This window comes from Mastacembelus armatus, unplaced genomic scaffold (genome assembly GCF_900324485.2).
Source record: "Mastacembelus armatus unplaced genomic scaffold, fMasArm1.2, whole genome shotgun sequence".
Classification (NCBI taxonomy): Eukaryota; Metazoa; Chordata; class Actinopteri; order Synbranchiformes; family Mastacembelidae; genus Mastacembelus; species Mastacembelus armatus.
Genome location: NW_022872853.1, coordinates 353,982 through 378,661, shown reverse-complemented (window position 1 = coordinate 378,661; position 24,680 = coordinate 353,982). Strand labels below are relative to the sequence as shown.

The 24,680-nt window shown below is 46.8% G+C and overlaps 1 protein-coding gene across 2 annotated transcripts; it reads right to left on the bottom strand.

The window, feature by feature from the left end:
• Positions 1-353: 353 nt before the first annotated feature.
• LOC113131244 (kinesin-like protein KIF26A) lies at positions 354-24,369 on the bottom strand. Of its 2 annotated transcripts, XM_026308301.1 has the most exons (15): positions 24,291-24,369; positions 23,720-24,169; positions 22,658-22,776; positions 17,353-17,545; positions 16,040-16,246; positions 15,381-15,474; positions 15,024-15,292; positions 13,823-14,006; positions 11,812-11,968; positions 10,371-10,533; positions 6,195-9,351; positions 4,693-4,883; positions 4,135-4,155; positions 3,759-3,909; positions 354-1,786 (listed from the first exon to the last, which is right to left on the bottom strand). In XM_026308301.1, exons 2-15 carry the CDS (start codon positions 24,008-24,010, stop codon positions 1,602-1,604), a joined length of 5,382 nt encoding a protein of 1,793 aa, XP_026164086.1. In that variant the 5' UTR covers positions 24,011-24,169; positions 24,291-24,369; the 3' UTR covers positions 354-1,601. The 2 variants fall into 2 exon arrangements, with proteins under 2 accessions (XP_026164086.1, XP_026164087.1); XM_026308302.1 differs by lacking the exons at positions 22,658-22,776; positions 23,720-24,169; positions 24,291-24,369 and adding an exon at positions 18,879-18,995.
• Positions 24,370-24,680: the final 311 nt, after the last annotated feature.

The window sequence follows — 24,680 nt, the reverse complement described above, 5'->3', positions numbered from 1 at the left end:
TTCTACAGACACAAAAGCAAAGTGGCCACAAACAAACACACTGAACAAACACAAAAAAGAGATACCGGGAAACATGTCTCTTTCAGAGGGGTCTTGTTCTTTTGGAATGGTGGGTACCTGCTAAACCTGCCCTGTCCAAGAAAGTTATGTCTGCTGGATATTTACATTTTTTATGTGAAGGCAGAAATGGAAATGAGTCAGTCAAATTACTGGAAGTGTTTTCTGAAGTGAGCTCATTAAATGTGTAATTATGATAAAACACTGTGTGTGATTCAACCAAAACTCTTTATCTTTATTAATATGTATGACACTAGGCAAGCCATTGATTCTGTACATTTCCATCCTTTTCTTTTTACAAATAATTAGAAAACTGTACAGTACAAAAGAAAATTTAAAAAGTCAGGATTTAAGTCACACATCATCCGGACAACGTCACTTTAAAGACTGTATTTGGCAAAACTCCTTTTTTCTCTGCGAAACATCACATATTAAAATCACGAGCAAAATGTTTTATGCAACAAATGCAAAAAGAGCCTGAGGATGTGTAAACGCCAACAGGTGAGGTCAGGTGAGGTCAGAGAAGATGTGACAGCAACTTTCTGAAGACACAGCAGGCTGTTATAAAAATGCATGAACACAGATATAAAGTAACAGGATGTACAGACAGCTGTCACTGTAGAAAACCTAAAAGCACCAGGATTCTGAATGAGGTTCTGCAGAGACGAGGAGCATCGTATTTGATCTAAGTGTATGTAGAGATAATGATGAAGTCACAGACGTCTAATCTGAGACAAACTCTGAATCAGTGAAACAATTAGGATGAAAGACTGAGGTTTGCAATAACACCATTGCTCTTCTCCTCCTTTTTTTCTTGTAAAGAATTTAAAGCTACTGTTTAATCATGTAAACACGTTGTCTACCCCGAAGTCATCATCTGTTTGCATAACAAATATATTAATCGTTTGTTTTTAAGATCAGTACTTATAAAAACAATAAATAGAAAACCATAATAAATAAAATAATATTTAAAGCATTAAATTAGAAAATGAAGCAAAAGGCACTTCCAGAGCTTTCATCCTTTTGAGATCTGTTTATCTTTGCTAATCTGACCCCGGACCAGCCGTTCGTTGATCTGCTGTCATCAAATGTGTCCAGACAGAACAAGCGTCCCTCTGTACTCGGTCAAACTCGGTCAAACAGTCCAGATTTTCTTCAGAAATCCTTTTAGTCTGTCACACGTGTTAATCCAGTTTTAATTTGTTCCGTCTGCAGCTCAGACTCTTCGTTTCACAGTTTACTGTAAATGAATGAGTAGAGCTGTTCACTGTTATGAATGACCTCAGTGTTTTCTGTTGTCATCCTGCTGCATGGATCTGTTTTACTGCCTGTTCATGTCAAGGGAATCATTGGCTGAAGGCAAAGCCATAAAAAGTAATTTAAAAACACCAGGATTCTGAATGAAGTTCTGCAGCCTCTGTTTCCTTTGGGTTCTTAATGGATTTCTGGTGTTTATTGTGGCGGGACTTCAAAGATAATAAGATCCTCAGGAAGTGGAAGTCACACTGAATCACGTCAACAACCCACGTTGGTCCGTCCTTGAATCAAACCTCCACCTCCTGCTGTCCTCCCTGTACGGTGGCGGCTGTGGTCACGGTGATGTCGAAGCAGGTCTCCATCATGACGCGGGACTTGCAGAGGTTGACGCAATACTCCAGCTCCGCCGTGGCCTGAGCCAGAGCCTCCAGGTACTCCTGGGACTCCTGGTCCAGGTCCTGGTCCACGTCAACTGGAGGGAGAACAGAGACAGAGGGGCTAGTGTTAAAGACAAGGACAACAAAGTGGATCAGTTCATTCACTATGAACACATTTACAGATCCTGTTTGCAGAATAGACAAATCTATGAAAGGCCATTGGTGGAAATAATATTTACTCCCCAGCTAGATCCTTGACTTATTACAGGTGAAAGTACTTCTTGGCTTGTTTACAATCATGCAGTTTAAAATGTCAGCGTAACAATAAATGTGTATATATGAAGACCAGAGTGAAAACCATGTTGAGATTCTGAGCCTCAGTAGTTCCTCGAGTGTATTTACAGTGCAACAGGAAATCAGTTAACATTAATGGATTCCTTGTATTTGTGGGACAGTAATGAGTAGATGGAAAGTGAAACTGCTTATTTGAGCTTCTGTCTGTCTGCGTTGAGTCAGTCTCTCTTCAGTCTCCAGGGAACTCAGGTACATCAGTGTCATGTCCTCTTAACTGACAGAAGCAGGTTTGTATGTATGTTGACAGGATATTATGAGAGATTGGGCACGGCATGCTGGGATATAGTGATGGAGGTCGACCTGAACGCTCTTTATCTCGGCTGTGACATGAGGGGAAGAAGGTGGGGATTTATGAGCTGTGACCACGAGCCTCCTGCAGCTGCTGATGTCAGGATGTATCTGCTTCCTGCAGTCTTTTCTTCAAGGTGACCTGAGATTTTGTGCTGCTAACGGAGAAATAGTAAAACAAAGGAAACATAATCTCTTCCACCTGGGGCCTGTTTGTCTTTGCAGTTTGTCTCCTCTCCAAAGAAGCTCCCCCAGAGCACCCCGAGCTGTTGTTTTGTCCAGAGGATCCAGAAATAGCAGCGTAATGAAGTGAGCTGAGCTGCGGAGGCTCGGCTGCCAAAACCCACTGTGCTTGTCCACTTTGTGTGATTGGGGTCAGGAGCTGCTCTGTGCTCTCGTTTGCCTTTGTGCTGTGTGATGACAGAGGAGGCGGCTGAATCTGCTCAGGAGTCTAATACACTGCAGACAAAAGTGGATCAGCTCTGAGCACAGACTGAACCAAACAGTCTGTGAAGAAGTGAAATCAATTTCAGACACAAGATGTGTTCCCATTCACTCCTGTCAACACTGCATCCTGCTCACATCACAAATCTGTGAAATGTGAAAGTGTAAAGGCAACAAGAAACATCTGAGGCATCTGTTCGTTCACACTGTTTTAGCTGAAGTCTTCGTGTTTCTCCCAGCTGAACACAAACACAAACCAGATGCTGCATTTATGTTTATAGCTGCAGTTATTGGCCTGTGTTAGCGTGCCGCCAGCTGGTCCCAGCTGGATGGTGTGTTAGCAGCTAGCTCTCTCCATCCACCGCAGGTCACCCAGCTCCATCACCAAGACGCAGGAGCCACGTTCATGAAGACCTGCTGCTTCATCTGGCGACGTAATTCCATTTAAACGTATAGTACACGGACTGACTTTCTGATATGTGGCTACATATCAGGCTGAACTTTGAATTCAACAGTGGCATCAGTACAACAAAGTCTGAGTGTGGAATAAAGTTTATCAAAACCACTTTATGACCTGACTGGTCTGACAATGTGATAATCCCACACTGGCATGTTTCCACCGAACAGATTCTAACCATTGTGTAATAAAAACTCCCTCACAGAAAGAAAATCAGGTTAACAGATGTGGGGGTGGACAGCTGCTTGACCTCTGACCTCAGCAGCGTGTCACTCCAACCTCAGAATGAAATCAGTGTCCAGTTTAAATCTAGTTTCCAGTTATTCAGCTCCATCCTTAGTCGGAGAGGGGGAATTTTCACAGGAAACAAATGTCTAGCATGTAAATAAAGAAACAAGCTCTAAACACCAACTGTTCCCATTATCTTTCAGTCAGTCTGTGTCTCGAGAAGAAAAAGTTTCTTTTTGTAAGGATTTTGAAAGCAAACAGTGATTTAACAGGCTTCTCAGTGTTTCTGTACTCACACTCTCCGCTCCATTTGTTCGGGTGGAGCATCAGCCGACTCTTGGCCTCTTCCAGCTCCACCTTCAGCCTCTCGTGTTTGCACTTCAGCTCTCGGAGCAGTTGCTGCCTCTTCTCCAGCATCCTCAGTCGGGCGTTAAAGTAGAGAAGACCCTGAGGACCAAACAGCCAAACACTCAAATATAGCACCAACCTACAGACAGTTCCTAACGAAGCCAGGCCAGTTTCCACAGGCCGGGGGGGGGGATTACCACAAGTGGAGCGAGGAGCTGCTAACCTACCCGGACACTACAGCCTGTGTCCACTGCTGGATTTAATTAGGAGCCAGCGGGAGACAAAATTAACAGGGGAACTACATTCCCAAAAAAAATAACTCACCTTTTCTACATCGTGGAACGGCTGCAGAGAGAAGACAGAGGACAGAATATTAATCAGAAACCTCACAGTCTGAAGATGAAGTGCAGATCATCTTCCTCTAATAGAAAATAAATCAGAGCTCATTCCAGCCAAATTAATGTCTTTGCCTTGACACACTTTTCTGCTGTCGGCAGCTGAAGGTTAATGACCCGTTAACACAGAGAGAAGCTGCAGCTGTAAAGCCCGAGCAGCCGAGGCCAACCCTGTTCATCACTGCAGCCCTGCTCCTCCTGCTCCAGCCATCACTCGCATCTAAAAAGCCAGTTCAGACACGACTCTGACTCATTGTTAACCCAGCTAGGGCAAGTAGAAAGTCGGACTCTGTACACGACTTGTTTGACAAGTTATGTTTAACCTTCATTTTTATGTGAGAGAGAGTTGGTGACTAAAACTGTCTCTTGTAAGTTGAGAAGAATTCTGCTGACGAGGATGAGGCCCGATGTTTCGTGCTTTTTTTTGACCAACGACATATTTAACATCACCCTAAACAGAAAACGGAGCAGCTGGAGTCTGACTCACCTCTGACCCCATCACCACCGCCCTCCTCCTCTGCAGACGCTCCAAGTCGTCAATCTCGTACACCTTTATCTCAAAGGGCTCCTTTATGGTGCCCCCCACAGGCGGCAGATCCACCCACTGACCCCCCACCTTCCTGCTCAGAGAGGAGGTGTCGGGGAGGGGAGCTGGGATCAGCCGTCGCCGCAGGAATCCTGACCAAAGTAAAAAACACTTTAAAATCCAGTGTTGGTTGACTGCCGGTCAAATACTGGTTCTTAAAAAAACGGACTAAGGAACAAGAGATTACCAACAAGTTAGTTTAGATAAATGAAGACACAAGTCTTTTGGTATATTCTGGGTTCCTGCGGAGCATAGTTCTAACTGAAGTCTGGGTTCATAGATTCATGAAAAGCACAAGCTGCATTACAAACATGACAGAACATGATTTGTTTTGTCCAGATCTCTGAAGTAGATTTATATTTGGTCTGATAAACAGGTGACAGGCAGGTGTAAAGACGCTGCTCATTATTTCTAATTAGCCTCGTGTTCTCAATCTGTTTAGGGCTCCTTTGTTCTGCTGATAAGGTTTTAACAGCACTGCTGTCAGTCTGAAGATCTCCATCATATTAATGACTGTACACACGGGTGTCAGAGTGCTGATTGTCATAATTGTAAATAAAGAATGAAACCAAAAGCAACAGCGTGCACTGAAACCAAACGCCATTATTGATAGTCTAACTATTCCAGGGTCTGTAAATGAGGCCTTAGAACCAGTGTGAGGGGGTGTTTATGCTTTGGAGTGGGGTGTATTGGATGAGGAGGAGGCTGTGTGGGTGATAATTGGAGTTGGATTGTACACTGGGAATTGCTGCAGGTTCATGAAGTATTCATGAGGCAGAAACAATCCAAGATCCCCAGACTGATGGCAGGCAGATCACACGAGCACTGATTGTGTATGCATCAGGCTGCCTGACCTGTACGTCGCTGCTGCCATGAATCACAATCAGCTGCTATGAGGCAGAATACACTATGACTGCCCCACATAATGTGCATGCACGTGGATTTTTGAGATAAATATGATTCCATGGGGGAGAGAAGCCACCACAGTAATTCTGGTTCATGGAAATACTGTCATGAACAGTCGCTTTCATTCTTCTTAGCACAATGTGACGGATGGAAAAGACAAAAAATATGTAAATTTCCTCCCGAAGTCACAAGTTTTATGACTCAGACTTTTTCCATCAGTACATTCAGAAATAGTTGTTGAGTTTGAGCATTAAACTTTTGCAGTTAGGTTTGATTTAAAACCTCATTTCAATAATTAAATAGGCTGAAAAATACATACAGCCTTCTGAGTATTGACTCAATGATCCTGTTGGTTCTTGTTCATTCACAGTTTATAAAAATATGACCTTTGAGCAGACATAATAGCTGGAGCAGGATATATATATTAGTATTATTAAAAGATTCCCATGTGTGGAGTGTTTATTCCTTACTTCTCTGTCTTTGGTGTGAGGACTCACCATTCCCTCTTTTCTTGGGTGATTTAGAAACTTTGCTTTTGTTGGATGAGGATACTCCACTCTCGCTCATGGAGTCGTGCGCTGAAGAGGTGCTGCCGGTGGTCTCGCTGTCCCGGATCATACTCTCATAGCCGCTGCTCCCCCCACTGTGGTAAAACAGGGCTGTGCGGCCCATCGCGGGGGGAAGCTCCCCACTAAGGATGCTGCTGTTGTCACTGCCGTGCCCGCTGCTGTAGCGCTGGGGCCTTCGGGGTGCCGTGATCTTGCTGTAAGGTGATGGCAGCGGTGTGTTGATTGGCGATCCACTGACGCTACTGGTCCCACTGTCAGTACCATTGTTTCCTGTCAGGCCAGGCCCACTGCTGAGCTTTTTCCTTGGGCTTCCAGCCGCTAGCTCACTAACCCGACCATTAGCTGCCCTGCTGATGGCGTGTCTTGTGCCCATGATGGTACCTCTTCCTGCCTTGGCACCTGTACTGGAGCGAGCAGGGGACTTACTGGTTGGAAGTAGGCTGGTGTTGCATCCAGCTGCAGTATCCAGAGGCTTTGAGGAACTCAGGGTCTTGGAACTACTGGTAGACAGAGTCCGAACCTTTAATCCACCAGAAAGTAACGCTTGTGGTGTGCTGCTATCTCTGACTTGAACCATTTTGTTTGAAATTGCAAAGACACCAGGAGAGACCTGTGAGGAAGCAGGTGTAGAGGTGGAGACTGGAACCCCAAGTCTCGGCACTGATCGATTGGCTCTGCTGTTACCTCTTAAAGTAGCACCGCTGTTCTCCCACTGTAGCTCAGGCTTGTACCCAGCTGCTGTTTGACTGTCACATCTCTCCAGAGACATTACACTCCCATAGTACCTGGAAGAATCTGCTTTGGCTCCTCGTGTCTTTAAGCTTGAAAATGTCCTTTCAGAACTGTGTTCAGTTTTTAAACTGGATGTCCTGTAGCTGAATGAATCTGCTCGGAGCCTGGTGTTGACCTCTTCCTCTGAGCTTGATGTTTTAGGAAATGCAGACCTTCCAAAGTCACTGCTTGTTTTTAAGGCACTTGGGGATAGGGTAGTCTTTGTCTTTTGTTCTTGGCTGGACTGTCTGACAGGTGGAGTGAGAGAAGAGATGTTTCCGTTCTTGTAGGTGCTGCTTTTTTGGCCATTTGACCTTTTTCCCAAAGATGCAAACCTCAGTGTACTTGTCATTGAAGTATTTTCATGGCCCCATTTTGATTCAGAACTTTGTGGGGAAGAAAGAGTTCCTAGAGTTGTTGCACCTCGGATAAGTTGTGGCAACTTGATGAAGGTATCTGCTCTCTTGCTACTGGACTTCTCACAACCATCCACAGTTCGCTGAGCTGAAGGTAACATTTGGACCTTTGGTGGCCGAGGTACACTGTTACTGTGCCCTCCAGGCCTCGTGCCACTTCTTGATGGCTTACCTGCAGAGAGAAGCTCAACCTCTCTGGCATCAAAGTGACTGCCTCCCTGAAGCAAAAAGTCACCATGTCTGCCATCCTGTCTACCGGAGCCCACAGATGCAGATGAGGTTGGCTTTGTTTTCCGTGGAAGACTAGAATGAGTGGCATGGTGGGGGAATGGGGCTGACATTGAAGAGTTCAAAGTTTTGGCCTTCACTTTGGGACAATCTTTGACAGAGGCATTGGATGAGTCTCGGAGGAGAGGGCTCTTGGTAAAAGGAAGTTTGCTTAGAGTAGCAGGGTCGCTGTCCAGTTCTGAGAAACAAATGCCGCTGTCATTCAGGGAACTGTTGATGCCATGGTGTAAAGATGTCTGCTTATGAAATAGCTCGGGCGAGGCCAGGGTTGATGCGTTCTCTGTGGTGATGGTTTTGATCCTTAGGTAAAGCCTCCTTGTTGGATGAGTGCATTTACTTTCAGCTGAATCAACACTCCCTTCACTTGGCCATGAGCCAGCAGATGACTGCTTGTTCCCATGTCTGGAAATCTTCTCCTGGGTGTCGGCGCCAGCAGCATCTCCAGGTCCCACGGCTCCAGGTTGAGATGTGTAAGCATCATACTCATCGTTAATACTGCTGATGATGCTGACAGGGTGAGAGCTAGAAGTGGAGGCCCGCAGAGAGTTGTCACTGCTGAAGCCAAGGAGGGTTTTTGGGCGGCCGTTGTTTGGGACAAGGCCATATGGAAGCTCCTCTACAACTGTGAACACAAGCTGATCCTCCCCATTCAGCTCTACAGGCTGCTGCAGTGTAACTGTCCGCAGAAATTCCATGTCAAGGCATCTTACTGGCAGAGCTTCCTCAAGATTGTTGCCCTCCATGGAGTATCTGCTTGTATGGAGGGCCCTTTCGATATGAGGTGAGCCCAGCAGTTGGCCTTTCAGTGACTGTTGACTCATACCCACTGGGGGAGTCCTACGAACAACCTCCCCAGGCTGAGACGTGGTCCTGGGTAAGGATGGTGAGACTGATGGCTTGAGTACACCTTCTTTGGGATAAACTTTCTCACGCACCACAGGCTCTAAGTCCTGGGGAAAACTCCCATTGGGCTTCACCACACATGGCTGAAAAGGAATGGCTGAAAGTTTTTCACCATCTCCACTTGTCCTTTTGGACATGATCCTGCCAGTTGATGTGGGCAGATCCTGATCAGGTTTTCCTGTGCATATGTTTGCTGTGATTTCTAAGATCCCTTGGGACGAGTTCTTATCAGGTTTAGATGGGGACAACACATCTGTGGGATTTGTAGCTCCAGTTTGAGTCCTAAATGCTACTGTTTGTGCTGTTTTCCCCTCTCTGCTGAACGTGGCTGGGCCCTCGCTTCCATCAATACAGTCAAGTCTTTCCTGCAGCTCTGCAAAGGTGTTGCACTTGAAGTGGTCTCCATCAGACCTGGGCACATCTTTGACTCGCTTTTTGTTCAATGAGGGGATAATGGGAACAAAGGAGGGTGGTCCCTCGTTGTCGCTAAGCTCTCTGTCCGAGATGGATGCTCCTCCAGGCCCGACGTAGATGACGGTGTCACAGGAGTGTTCACTGCTAGACGAATAGTCCGGATCGCTGGACAGCAGTAGAGGCGTGTCTGGGTCGAGGGCCACGGTGCGGGGTTGGAAGGGTCGGAGATGAGGAGGGCGACGGGATGGGCCTTCTTCACAGGAACTGTCCCCTCCAGATGAGCTGGAGGTGCACTGCAGTTAAAAAAACAAATACCACAGAATTAACATACCAAAGCCACCTGAACTACAATTCATTCTGGAGTCACCAGGGTGAGGTGAACATGCAGACTGTGGATTAAAACTAATGTGAAGGAGATGTATAAACTTGTAGCTCATGTTCCCATACGAGTCTTCCAATCTATAACGTGTAAGTACAGCTTGTCTGACTAATGAGAGCAAAAGCTGACCTTACATCACCACAGATCAATATCGATGATCTGTCACATCAGGGTAGAAAAAGCTCCCTGAAGTTTGACCATGACACTGATCTGATCTTACAGGTTTAGATGATGGACTGGAATATTTTTACTGGGACCAGCCTCAGATCTAGTGTCCAAAGTCTCAGTAAGTCCCGGAGCAGCCTGTTTAAGCCCCTGAATTTGAACTTATTTAACAACCAGTTAACCCGCCCACCAGTTACTGTTCCTTTATTGTTTTAATTAGCTTCTGTGTTATAAATTTGTCATTCCCGTGTTTCTTCCACACTCTACACTGTCCTCTCCACTAAATAGTCAGTATTTAACTTGAAGTATTTTTGCTCCATGAAATTAAATGTCATCTCCCTGTAATTCAGCCTGTACTGCAGCATTTATTTGCAAATTTGAGTACAAAGGAAATCAATAAATTTTAAAGGACATTGCTCCAGAATGGGTCCCACTGTTTTAGATCTCCCTTCACATTTGACATGTAGGGTTGTCCATATATGTTTTGTTTTTATTCTGCTGAAATCTGCTGTAAGAATAAGACATTTTAAATGATATGAACAAACTCCTTCCACTGCAGTTGAACAGGAACTATTGCAGAAACAAATATAATCCAACTAGACAAGAAGCCACATATGCAGTAACAGATTTCTTTAATTCTTACTGGAATAAGTGGCAAATAAGTCACCAAACTGGTTCAGTTCAGGTGACCAACCAGTATCTGATCTTTCCCAAACTGTCACAGAGATCCTCAGCTGCACTGAGCTGCGGAAATAAAAGATGAAGCACCTTGGACTTCTTCTTCCTCATGCGGTGGATGCGGGAGGCCAGTTGCACTGTGGTCAGCGTCTCCATGTAGTTCGCTGGGGAGTCGGAGATGTGGCCGATCATGGTGGTTCGGCAGTTGATGTTGCCCAGGGACTCACTGAGCAGCATGGTGAGCTTGCTGTCCCTGAATAATACATCAAGAAACAAAACCCATCGCCAGTCAAAAAAAGAGCAGAGACGTAGCCCAGGCTGAGAAACCCCGCGGGATCCCAGGAACCATCATTACACCACGCAACAGTTGGGCAAAAAGGAAAAGGAACGATCTCTCATGTCACATTAATGAAGCTCACTTTGAACTACACGCCACATGTGATCTGCAGTCAGAAGTGCAGTGATCTGTCCATGAAATCCTGCTTTTGAAAAGACCCAGAGAACTGCATTAATGATCGTATAATTAATTAAAATACTACACTCCATGGTCTTTCTTGTGCCTTTAATCTGAACAGCTGAGATCCTGCGTCTGCCTGAGCTCCAAAATTATTAGTTTGGTGCCTTTTCTGGCCCGTCTGAACATCCTCACAACGTCCACTGATTAGACTCAATTATTTCTATTAAGCTGTGAGACGGAAATTTGTGAAATGAAATGTGTGTTCTCATCAGGTCCTTCATGTGAAACGGATGGACCCTAACAAGGAGCCTGTATGGACTTTTCACATTCGATGTCTGTTCGTTAATTCCTCTTTTTCTTTAGTTGTGGTCTTTGGACTAAGAGGTGAGATTTCTGGACACAGACAGCCCCTGATGGTGTAATGTTGATGGCAGATATTACTCCTGAACCCTTTAACTCTCCAGCAGTCACAAAGACTCTGGCCTGGAAGCTCCTGATTTTTGGACTCTGTGTTCACACAGCATATAAAACAAAATTTAGGGGCTGGGCTGAGTGTTCGGGGCAAATTATCAGCAATGGTCCATTAGCACCAGTGACTATAGGTAAAAATTCATTTTGCTTTTTGTCTGAACACACATTTAATGTGGCTGAAAGCAGGACTGTTTCAATGAAGGAAAAAAAACAATTATTTCACTGTCTTTACTGCATAAATTTTAAATAAGCAGAAAATCAGATGGAAGTGAAACATGATGAGAGGACGACAACAGCCCAGAAGACAAACAGCTCAACTGGAGTGAAAAGGGGGAGAAAATCTAATCTAACCCTGAGAATAATGACTTGACAAAACAATCCATCTGCATAACAAACACCCAGAGGACTGAATATCAATTAAAGTGATTTATTCATCAGCCTAATCAACCATTTCAGATCCACTGAAACTCATTAAAAATACATTATAGTCTGTCTGCCTGCTTCTTATGCCTCTCCCTCACTTCTTTGTCCTCACAGGGACGTACGGGCTCCGTGACCTTTGACCCCGCTCAGTTCATTAAAATGCAGAGTGAGCTCTTGTACCTGTAGGGAACGTGCTTGGCCCCGTTGGCGAGGGCGAGGACGACGTTTCCCAACGCAGACAGAGACAGACACTGCCCCCCCCCTCCCTCTCTGGTCCTGCTGATGTCCGTCTCACAGCTCCCCAAGTCCAGGAGGTGGAGGCGACTGCGACCAGACACTGAAAACAGAGGGAGATGATGTTTGCTGCCGACAACCTGCTGCAATGGTAAAACGTAAGTCAATAAATCTGTTCTGTTATAGACAGAAGAGCAATCAATGAATCAATCAGTTTTAATAATAGATAGACTTTTCAAAGTAATTTATCAAAAAAGGCCAAAATAGTTACTCTCCTTCTTCTGCTCTTCATGAGCACAACCTTGTACAGCCGCTGCTGTTACAAATCTATGCATCGTTTAAATGTGATCAAATGTCTGTGGAGTCTGGGCTGTATGAGAGATATCACACTGCAAATCCAGTCCAGTGACTCTGCTCAGTGGATCCACTGAATTCACTGCAGGAGCAAAGAACTAATGCGAAAATGAATAATAAGAGTTATGAGCAACAAGCAGCAGCAGAGACAAGAAACAGCTAAATGTTTTCTTGAATTTCTTGGTTCAGGGGCAGCTTAGAAAAGGTTGATTAAAATCCCTGATTAAGGTCTCACAGGTGCTCATGCAAGTCCAAAGTCAAGAGTCAAGTCCCAAAACAGGAGCAGGCACAGAGACAAGTCCTCAGAGTCAAATTACCCACTTTGGGCAGCTAATTTCCAAAACAAATCAAGTCCAAAGTCTGAAGTTAGAATCCAACTGGTCTCAGGTCAATGCAGGCAAAGCTTTTCTGACTTGTCAAGCGAGAGTCTACGTTGATTGACAGATTTAGTGTTTTTGAAGGCCCAGGTTGATGCTGTTGAGTCCAGAGCCGACATTAAGACATAAAGGTTCAAGTCAGGACCAGCAGGTTCTCAGGTACATGTGATTTGTTGGTATTAAAGACAGACTCAGTCTTCTCAGTCACGTTGAGTTTTTAACCATCAAATCAAATATTAATAATCAAATATTTAAATGTTTGCATACTGTATATACACTCCCTTTCTCTTTCGTGATACCAGGATTTTTCCGAGCGTCTCTGATAAATATTCAGCTCAGTATCAGTCTGACATCTCCCTGCTCATTCTAACTGCTGGCTCATTTCATTAAAGCGGAGAAATGATGGCTTCAACTGCCTGCATCATCAAGATTTAAAAAGTGCTGAGAGCAGCTGAGTGTACAGTTTTGTACCCGCCGGTCTGTAACCACTGCAGGGCCCAGAGCCTTCAGGCCTCATTAGCCATGCAGATTTATTCCAGGCATGGACGAAGCAGCAGTGAAACGCTAATAGGTGTGGAGATATCTGTGCTGTCACAGGTAGACGTGGGTGGAGGTGGTGTTAGTGCAGCCTCTCTGCTTGTTAATGTTGAGCGTGTCGGCAGCTCCGCATGAAGCTAATTAGCAGCTACGCTTTTGGAAATGAATAGCAGAGGGAAAAAGAGCTGGTCGCTAACAGAGCTGCCAGGTTTCACAGCTGCCTCATCGCTAACGGTGGGTTTAATTCTTGCCTGAGGGGTCAGCATCAATAACCTGCTGTTTCTTCATGAGGCTGAGGGTTATAAACTCTGCACATCTGTTCACTGCGGCTTAGTTGGACTTTCTCACAGTTTAACCCAAAGAAATAAAAAAGATGAACTTCACTGGGATCATTAGAGACCAGTCATTTTACAGGGTAAGTGAAGTCTCTTCTTGTTTCTGACAAATCAGTCCCACTACTATACCCATAATCCTCAGCTGCTGTGGCTACAGAGAAGCCAGAATCAAAGCAGGATTGAATTCAAAAGGTTTTTCTTTTTGAATTTGTAATTGAAACAGTTTGTCCACAGGCTTTTTGAAGCTTTGAATCTAAGAACGAGACGTTTTCTGACGCTGTTCGTCTTTTCTGCTGTTGGATAAACCGTTGAAGAGCGAACGGTCACAAACATCAGAATCCTCATGTCTCTGACCTGCTGCCTTGTTGCTCTTGTTCAGTCTCTCCTGGTACAGGTGCAGGGTAAACAGGAAGTGCGAGTTCCTCCGGGCCTCCTGGTCGCCTGGCATCCGGCTGCTTCTCCTCGCTGCCAGAGCCGCGTCCAGGAAAAACGCTGCCTGCTCTGCGTTGTTTGCCCGTAGCTCTGTCTGGTTCTGCAGCTGGTGGAGACACACAGAGATAATGAAACATGGGAAACAAGTGGAGAACTCATCCAAGCTCCACTGGGTGTAGGACTGGGTTCAGGTTGTAGCTTCTCATGTGTATCCAGCACCATCATCGCTGACAAATCACCACATGAGACGTAGTTAATTCATATTAACTCTGTGTAAATGTGTTTGTGCTGAAGACTCACTGTCAGAATGAGTCAAACACCATCCGTTTGCATTTCTGAAGAAAAAGGTGACTGAGGAGTTAAAGTAAAGAGAACGGTAACAGCTCAAAGACAGAATGAGGTTTGATAAAGGCAAAAAACGTCTGCATGGAGGAGGAAAAATGGAGAAAGAAAATTAAAGTGACAGGAGATAAAAAGTGAGAGGAGCAGCTCAGGGAGATAAAACTGACAGAAGAAGAATGAGGAAGGAGGTCAGGATTAATTGGACAGTTGTGGACAGTTGAAGTCACCAGGGTGAAGAGGAGGGACGGAGACAAGGAGAGGAGATGAGGAGATTTGAGGAAGAGGAAGCTGAGAAAATGTCAGAAAAATACTCAGATGTCCCAGTTTTCAGCAGACATCCTCAACAAGTCCCCACCTGGGTTATAAAAACCTCTGAAACCTAAAAGAAGATAAAACATCTTTTGAGCGAATACGTAAACTTGTTTTTATAAAAGTGTTGACAAATCTCTCTAAAAACAAAAACCCTTCTCAGTCAGTGGCTTTGCTGTGCTCCAGTAAGTTGATGTCGCATTATATTGTGTTATTTTCTGTTATGTTAGCTGATGTCACATGTGTTACTTATCAAAATGAAGTTAAAAGCCTGAAAAACGTTAGAAAGATTTGCAAATGTTTTTTTTTCATCCAGTTTGAAAAGAAAAATGATGACAGAGGAAAACAGACATGCTGTTATTTTGAAAATCTGTTTGCTGCTTGCTACTCTGCTGGTGAGGTGAAGAGAAGGAAAGGGGGCAAGATGAAGGACAGAGATGATTTCAGAGGGAGGAGTTTTCCCTCAGCCAACCTGGGATCCACAGATGGGGTCTTCTCTCAGTGACACCGCGGGGCCCGGGGCCTCCTGGTGGCCCCCAGAGGAGGAGGACAGTTTGGACAGGAGGTCGCTGAGCGTCTCCTCCCGGCCGGAGATCTCCACAGCCGACACCCCGACGGAGAAACCAGCTCCAGCCTTTTCTTTCCGCTCGTCAATCACCTTGAAGAGCCAGGAGATGGCTGTCGGAGCCACGCCCAGACTCTGGGTGGAGCAGTCCTGGCCAATCATGGTGTAGGTCTTACCTGGAGGGGGCGGGGTCTACAGTGACTGATGATGACTTGTAAAAAAACATTTAAGCAAAGTGTGTGTGTGTGTGTGTTGTATACTTACCCAGGTTGGCGTGTCCAAAGCAGAAGATGCAGCCATCGGCTCCGTTCAACACCGACTGGATGACCTCCGCCACCGTCCCCGAACACACCTCAGCCTATCAGGGCGAAGAGTCGCTTAGAATCAACCAGTCAAATTACAGATCACTGTCCACTGGGATGTGTGAGATATTCCTGAGCCTGAGTCACGTCACGTCACGTCACAATTCTGTTTACCCTGTTGGCCTTCAGTTTCAATGAAGTTCCCTGTCAGGGTGGTCCATGTTACACTCTTTACCTTATGATCAGATACCTGGATCTGATACTGCAGGATATATGGTACAGCACAAAAACAGAACTTTGGTTGCATCTGAATTTTGCAGCAGCAGTTAAAAACAGACTGTCTCTGAGCGTGTTTTCAGAAGTCTGACGTTCGGGCTCACAGCAGACACTGACTGATGGGAAACTCACTCAGATCCAGCTACACCTGTCGTCTGTCTCTGGGAAAAACCTGCACAGGTGACAATGTTCTGATGAAGAGCTCAAACTGTTGGTGTGCCCTGAATTTTCATATTTCCATATACATTCACTTTATCCTGATGGGAAAAGTACCTGAGGACAGTGAGGCTGTTATTGATTATCTTGATCAGATTATGATCATGAGGTCATTAGGTCCGGTCTCACCTGTGAGGCATCCTGGGAGAAAATGGCGTCAAAGGTGAAGGTCTTTGGTGCAGAGGCCAAGGACCGCCTCTGGGTGGAGGTGGCGTGTCCTCCGGTCGCTGTCTCACAGAGAGTGAGCTGCTTCTTCCTGCTGTCGACCTTCAGGAACGACATGGACTCGGAGGACTCGCTGCTGTGGACGGAACAGATCCGGACCATCACTCTGACCTGGAGACAGACAGGAAGTCCACATCATCGGATTTCCTCTGTTGCATTTAAATCAGGGAATCCTGCAGACAGGCTGTTTCAAAAATATAACTTTAATTCTTTTCCATATTTCACTTTCAGTGGTTTCAGTTTCTACAACTGTTGCATCCCATCATGCTCTTTGGCAGATATTTGCAGGAACTCTGGTTGTTTGGACTTTTCTCAGAGCTGGGACTCGAACCAGCTACATTTGACGTGCAGCAGCGTGTTGTGTTTGTGCGACTGATCAGTCTTTATCGGTCTGTCATGGTGCTCCTGGGGGGTCAGGTTTAAAGTCAATAACAGTCTGAGATGCAGCAGTTTTTAAAGCGTATGTGCTGCGAGCCAGCAGAGCGAATCATCACTGCAGCTGCCGGCAGGAAGCAGATTCAGCAGGACGGACTTTGCAGTCACAGTCTGCAGGATCAGGATTCTCTTTATGGTCGAGACTATTTCAGCAACAACCATACAGCTTATTTACCAGGTCTCTGCAGCCCTGGGCTTCTGTTCTGAAACAGCAAGAGCTGCTTCATTCCAGCTGAAGCAGTCGCCCACGCAGAGCAGCCAGAGTCCAGAAAAGGACTCATTCAATTTATTAACCTCCACTGTAGCTCTTCATTAACTGCAGGTCGTTCAGCAGCTCTGAATGTAAATGAGCAGCGAGACGAGGATCAGAGCTGCTGAAGTTCTGATCCGCTGAAACACTTTCAAGTCAGGTTCCTGTTTTCTACCAACAGTTAAACTCAAGAAGAAGAAATAAGAAATAACAGAAATAAAGATTTGACCTTTGGTCGTTGGGGGGAGGAGACCAACAATAAAACCAGGCTGTAACAGATTTACTGACCGATTAACAAACTGACTAACTGATTGACAGACTGACTGACTTCCTCTCTGCAGCCTGTATCGGACTTCAGGCCACAGACCCGGAAACACAAATCCTGGTTTGGTGTCCCCTTCATTCTCAAATGTGACTCTGCCGTACCCCCCTTCCCTTACGCCCTCCAGCCCTACTGGTCTGGCATACTGGAATCATGAGATCCCAGCAGCCTGAGAACCAGGTAGTCTGGATTCTGATCTTGGCATCTTACCTTCCCTATCCCTGGAGTGTCCTTGACCTTGGACCCAGCTCGGAGGAGGCATGGTGGGATGGGGGGCGGGGAGAGCTGCAGGGCTCCAGCGAAACCTCCAGTGTACAACAGGGGCTCTCGGGCCTCAGTGGCTGAGGATGTGGGCCCAGGCTGGGACTTCTTCCTGCGGGACAGACTCAGCTTCTGAGCCGCCCTGAAGAGAGAATCCATCAGACACAAAGATTCAGTTTGAATCTGAACAGTCAACATCACTTCCTCCTGAACCTGCTCAGAAAACACTTAATTAAACTGAAAAGTAAAGAGAAAATAGGACAAAACCAGCGTGCAGCACCAAGTGTGTTTCATTTCCCAGGCTGATTACAGGCTTTGTGCAGACTCATGAACATGCCAAACCTTCCTAAAAACCTGCAAAACCACTTCCTGCTGCATGATGCAAAAAATAGATCCCTGTGCGGGTTTGTTCCAACCAGCCCAGAGTGGTGCAGTGAAGTCTTTAATTTAAAGTTTGGGTGAAATTAACTCAGTTCTGAGGACAGAAATATCAGAGGAGGAGGAGTGTTGGATCAGTGTGGGGGTCGGTGGGGCTCAAACTCAGCTCTGCCATCGTTAGAGAAGAAGAGTGTCCCTGCACTCGTCCTCTTCATCCCTCCATCCTGCTCGCTGAGTCCAATCAGAGCAGAGTGTGTAATTACAGCCTCCATGCAGGACGGAGCGCAGCCTGTGGGAATCTGCTGTTTAACTGTTTCAGCCACTGACAAACTGCAGCACTGCGAGGTGAACTCATGCTGGGCTGATTTAAAGAGAGAGCCTCTCTCACATGACACTGGCCACAAGTATGTGGACACGCTTTATGTACAGTAGACCCAATGTCATAGTGCTAGTGATACTGGGTGGCCTCATTTGAACAGTTACTGAATAAGAACCTACAGTTCCAGCACCGGGCTGAGTCATGACACCAGCACAATCAGAAATCAGCTGGAGATGATTAAAGTGTTTACATCAACATGCAAAACTGTTATTAACACTAACAAGCTCCCAGTCAGTGTCTCCACTGTGCAGGGTGCAGTTCTGCAGGATCCTTACAGATCCTCCCCAGCAGTGGAGTTATGGGTGAAGGTGGAACCAGTGCCCTCCAAGACCTAACCTGACTTTTATTCAGCTCCTGTCAGGTTTGAATAGAAACAAGCCTCAGTATGTGAGTTACAAATATAAAAGCACCTGGTCGTTTCTAAATAACCTCACTCAAGCTCGCCTACACGCAGCCTGCAGAAATATAACTCCAGCTGCAGGTGAGAGCCTCTGCCATGTTGGACTGGGTTAGGTCTATTTCCTGCAGGTAGTTTGTAAACCTGGCACATAACAAATGAGAGGAACAGACCAGACACCTGTTTCAACTCCAGTTTCAGATGAGAAAGAAAAGAGTTTTACACCCAACATTAAAGTTAACGCTCCCTTTGCTCCTCATAACTAGTCCTCTACAGTACAGAAGCCTGAATGAAGCACTGACAGGAAACACTGGTACTCACAGTTCCTTCCAGTCCATTATCAGCTCAGCGTTCTTCGCCTTGAAGAGGAACCAGGTCCAGAATTGTTCTCGTCCTCAATGACCATGATAAGGAACCAGATTCCTCCAACAAAAGAATAATCCCGACTGTAAAGAAGCAAAATCTGACGACTGTCATCGAGGCTGAGCAGCAAGAAAATTGGATTCAGGAAATGGATGATTTCAGGATAAAGTGAGTCGGAGACCATTTATTGACCAGAAGAGACGGTGTGACAGTTTACAAAAAGATTTAGTCCTGTGGTTTCATCCAAAAACAAATGTTAGCAACAAGTTTCCAAAGATATCTGGTCAGAATCAGTTAGTGGTTCCACTGGAGATCAATATATGTTTCTTAGGTGAAGTCACTGTCACCAAAGACTGAAGACATTTGGGAGCAGGGTTAGCAGGTTTTTTCAGCTGGATTCAGGCTCTTTTATGAATTTCTTCCAAGATGTAGGAACTCTGGGAGATAAATGACGTGTTTGAGCTGCTTTCTCACCAACTACCTGAGAGAAGTTGGGAGTTTATCATCAAATGATTTGAAGTTGATTCTTCACGTATCAGCAGAGCGCTGGTCCACCCATCAGTGTCCTCTCTAAGTTAGTTTGGTCCAAATGATCCTGCAGTTTTTACTCTGTGGGTCTAAACGACGACCGTGTCACTTTATCTTTCTCACATCAGAAAACTCTGCTTCCGTCCTCCCATCTGTGTCCTCGTGTCTCGTCCCTCACAGGAGCTGACTTTGATCTATCACTTCCAGCAGTTTTCTCCTGTTGGAGAACATCCGTCCCTCCGTCCAGCAGCATCCTCGAGCCGAGCATTGCACCAAATCTGCACCTGAGAACGACACTTTAGGTCTCTCCTCTCTCTGCCCCTTCCCATCACCGAACTATCTTTTCCTGTCAGTTTGCTTCTTTCCTCTCCCACCTGCAGTACCTTGCTCTTTCCTTAGCTGGTCCTCCTGCTCCTATTCCCTCCTCTCCTCCGACTTTGACTCTTCTTCCTCCCTGCATCACATTTTCCTTTAAATTTTCCTGTTTTGGTTCATTTCTTTAACCTTTCCACCTCCTCTCTGTTCCCTCCTGTAGCTCCTCAGTCTGTTCCTGCAGCATCGCAGTGCTTTCCCTCTGCACCCCCCTCCTGCTCCTCCTCCTCCTCTAACTGGAGGAGAGAGAGACGAAGAGGAGCAGCAGAGAATAAAAGGGGATTGAATGAAGAGCGGGTGGATTCCTGCTGTAGCTGTTGCCAGGAAACACTGGCGATGCTCCAGCCTCCCTCTCCTCCGTCGTCTGCCCCCCCCCCCATATGGCTCCGCCTCCTCGCCGTGTCTACAAACAGTGGCCGTGAAAACACTGTTGATCGTCCCACTTGATTCTCCTCTCTCTCTCTAACACACTTGACGTGCTGCATGAATAGTTCATGAGATTACAGACCCCCCCCCACTGGACTTCAAAGACTGTGTGTGTGTGTGTGTTTTGTGTTTGTGTGATTGTGTGTGTTGTGTGTGTGTGTGTGTGTGTGTGTGTGTGTGGTGGAGATGAATGAAACTCTGGTCGTTTCCTGTTTTTATGTTTGTTCTGTTTCCTGTTTATATTTTTTAGTTTGGGAATAAAAGTGAAACAGCACGTTTCCTGTCAGAGCAGATCCACGCCGCCTTGGTTTGTTCCGACGCCGACACCGGTTTGTCACCAGCTGCTAATTATCAGCCAGAGACCAGAGCATGTGCAGGACTAAACTTAGACCCTGTCCTCCACCTGCTGATGGAGTCTGGGCAAGCAGGAGCTTCAGTTCTCTGCAGACCTGTGGGTCAGACTCACCTGATGCTGCTTCACAAAACGAAGCTTCTTCACAGACGACACTTTAGAAAAACACCTTTTATGACTCAGAGCTGACTTTGGGGTTTTAGTAACATCCGTAACATCCACACCCTGGACCCTGACCCCCCTTGACCCTGGAGCCACCAGAAGAAGATGAGGGACGACGTCATCTGGTCTTCACTTTTCCAGATAATGTCATCGGTGTGGTCGGACTGTGTCACAGCTCCACATCCCTCATTTGTCCTCCACCCTCTGACCTCCACTCTGATCTCCACTCTATGACCACCACCCTCTGACCTCCACCCTCTGACCCCCCCATTCTCTGACCTCCACTCTGACCTCCACTCTCTGATCTCCACTCTGATCTCCACTCTGATCTCCACTCTCTGACCTCCACCCTCTGACCTCCACTCTCTGACCTCCACCCTCTGACCTCCACTCTCTGACCTCCACTCTGATCTCCACTCTCTGACCTCCACCCTCTGACCTCCACTCTGATCTCCACTCTCTGACCTCCACCCTCTGACCTCCACTCTCTGACCTCCACCCTCTGACCTCCCCTCTATGACCTCCACTCTGACCTCCACCCTCTGACCCCCACTCTGATCTCCACTCTCTGACCTCCACTCTCTGACCTCCACCCTCTGACCTCCACCCTCTGACCTCCACTCTCTGACCTCCACTCTCTGACCTCCACCCTCTGACCTCCACTCTCTGACCTCCACCCTCTGACCTCCACTCTCTGACCTCCACCCTCTGATCTCCACCCTCTGACCCCCCCATTCTCTGACCTCCACTCTGACCTCCACTCTCTGATCTCCACTCTGATCTCCACTCTGATCTCCACTCTCTGACCTCCACCCTCTGACCTCCACTCTCTGACCTCCACCCTCTGACCTCCACTCTGATCTCCACTCTCTGACCTCCACCCTCTGACCCCCACTCTGATCTCCACTCTCTGACCTCCACCCTCTGACCTCCACTCTCTGACCTCCACTCTGATCTCCACCCTCTGACCTCCACTCTCTGACCTCCACCCTCTGACCTCCACTCTCTGACCTCCACCCTCTGACCTCCACTCTGATCTCCACCCTCTGACCTCCACCCTCTGACCCTCCACCCTCTGACCCCCACTCTGATCTCCACTCTCTGACCTCCACTCTCTGACCTCCACCCTCTGATCTCCACCCTCTGACCTCCACCCTCTGACACCCCACTCTCTGACCTCCACTCTCTGACCTCCACCCTCTGACCTCCACCCTCTGAACCAAACTGACCTCTGTAAATGTGTGTGCGCGCTCTGCAGACCAATCGAAGCTTCAAAGCTCCTCAGATAAAAGAAGAGCGATTCTCGGCCCTCACCACCCCTGACAGATGCATGCTGGGAAGTCTTTGAAGTGGATCTGGGTAATATGGACCCTGGGTCTGGTCTGCAGGGCTTCAACTGAGCTCAGGTGTTTGCGCTGCTGGAGGAGCCTCAGGTGAATTTCTCAAATATAACACAAGGCACAGGTGTGTTCATACCTGAGTGTTCTGGTTCTGCTGCTCCTCTTTCTCCTTTATTTAGATTTTTTAATATCTGTGGGTTATTGGAAAATTTCAATATGGCGAGTGGTTTTAATCAGATCCAAGTTAATACTCCCACACCTGTATTTAACCTAGACAGGTGAATTGGAAAATATGGCACCACAGACTTCAACACTCCTGAACACGAGGATTCACATCGTCAGCTGAGAACAAACTGAGCAGTTACAGACCTTAAGTCCAAAGGTGGCAGGAAGGAGGTGTCATAAAGACACAATAACAATTATTATTATTTTTTATTACACTTGTCTGAATGTTATCGTGTCAAGCTCACCTCTCGAGAGTTTCTAATTCAGGTATTTCTCTCCATCAGTTTGAGTTTTCAGGGCTTGAACAGGGGGTGAGTGCTGCTTCTACTGACCTGATGAAGAAGGCGGCGGCTGCAGACGGCGGTTGGCTGGTTTGGGTGGCGATGCTGTGAGCTGCCGGTTTGGCGTCCGGACTCTTCGTGGTCACGTAGTCTCCATGTGAAGTCAGACCCTGACACAACAGACTCACTTTAGTTTCAGGTTCACCTGCACCCTCGCCCTGCAAACATAGACACTAATGACTAATGACCTGAGGTTTTTTGGAGAATCAGGTTTATCTGCAGGATTTGTTCAGACACAAACGTCCCCTAACAGAGGAAGCTCCGGACCAGGAGGTCATGACCTAATTAGCTGTGGTCATCAGCCTAAATGCTCCATAACTGTTATTGCTCAGCTATTTTTTTATGATGAAATTCATTCTGACAAAATTATTGTTCAGGTGATAGTTTTATTAGCAGGAAACGTGTTTTCTGTTGTGGAGGTTTTGGCCTGAGTCTGCCAGGAGCCTTTCCAATCTCGTCTTTGTTCAGGTACAGTCTGGGCTCAGGTCCACGGCCTGGTAACGGTGGGTTATGGTAGAACCCGTGAGTGGTATTAGATGTGTTATTATACTGAGCCCCCACATGACCTGGTAACAGGGTTGCCCCCGCACCACGGTACAGACCGGGACAAAATGGATCAGAAATAGGTTTAGTTCAGACCAGTCACAGTAAATCAGCTTCTGTGGACTGGTTTGGTTCAGTTTGACAGCACTGATTTATTTTGGTCCAGTTAGTACAGTTCCAGTCAGATAGTTTGGTTCTGGTCAGTTAGTTTGGTTTTGGTCAGTTTAAATTCATGTATTGAGTTTGAGTCAGGCTGAAAGTTTGGGTCATGTGGCCTGATGGCAGAAGAACCAGGTTGGTTCTGATTTGTTTTTTCTGAACTGAGAAACCTGAACCTCATCTGAAGGATCAAACACTGACAGAACTCAAACTGGATCGACTCAGACCATCTGGCTGCTGCCCTGGTCTGAACAGATATTATCAAAGACAGAACCAGAGATCCACTAGAAACCGTGGACCAAACCGAGGCCCGTTTGACTCTGTCAATGTGCTTTGTCCCTCCCTGCTTACCGTAGCATATGCAGTTCTGCAGCCCGACACCCTCCACACGCCCTCCAGGTAGTGCTGTGTGTTTGCAGGGAGGGGTGTGACCGTGGCCAGCCCTTTGGCTCCGCCCCCACCCAGGTAGGTGCTCTGAACTCCGCCCCATCCCCAAGAAGCTCCGCCCTCCTGCTGCCGCTCCTCATATGACCATCTCTGTTGCTTCACCGGCAGCTCGCCACCCACCCAGCTGCTCTCCAGGGCTGAGGGTATTGGGCTGGTACTCGGGGGGACACCAGGGGCGGCAGGGCGAGGTGTCATCTCTCTGCCGACGCCCAGAGCACGACGCAGAGCGCGGCGTCTCAGCTGCTGGAAGGAGGCACCACAGACGTCACATCGGGCGTCGACGGGAGCATGATGGCGGCGAGGCAGCTGGAGGCGCTGGAGCTTATCGAAGAGGAAGGAGGCGTAGGCCGGGTCCTGGAGGGGTCAGAGAAAGCCTCAGTTATCATCCAAGCTTCAGTACCATGTGTGTACTGTGTGTACTGTGTAGGTGTACTGTGTGTACTGTGTAGACGTACTGTGTGTATAATACTAATACCTGCAATAGAACAAACAGATGAGGCTAAAATGGCAGGAGACTGAAACACCTGGAAAACAGCTGTGATCTCGGTGCTCTGCAGCTGTTTTTGGCTGGATCAACATCTGTGTCCAGATGTTGCAGTTTGGTTTTTGGTTCTGGCTCAGGAGGTTCACTGTGGGCGGAGCTCTCAGCTAAAAACACTTAGACACTGTGGGTCAGACTCACAGCGGGACCCGGTCCATCTGCTGAGTTTGAACCAACACGTTGACACCAGCCACATAAAGTCAGACCGAGGTGAAAACCAGAACCAGAAGGTTTTTACTCACTGACTCGTTTGTGTCTCGGAACTTTATGATGCAGCAGCTGCTCAGTGTGAACTTCATTCATCGTCCAACAAAGTGCTGCAAA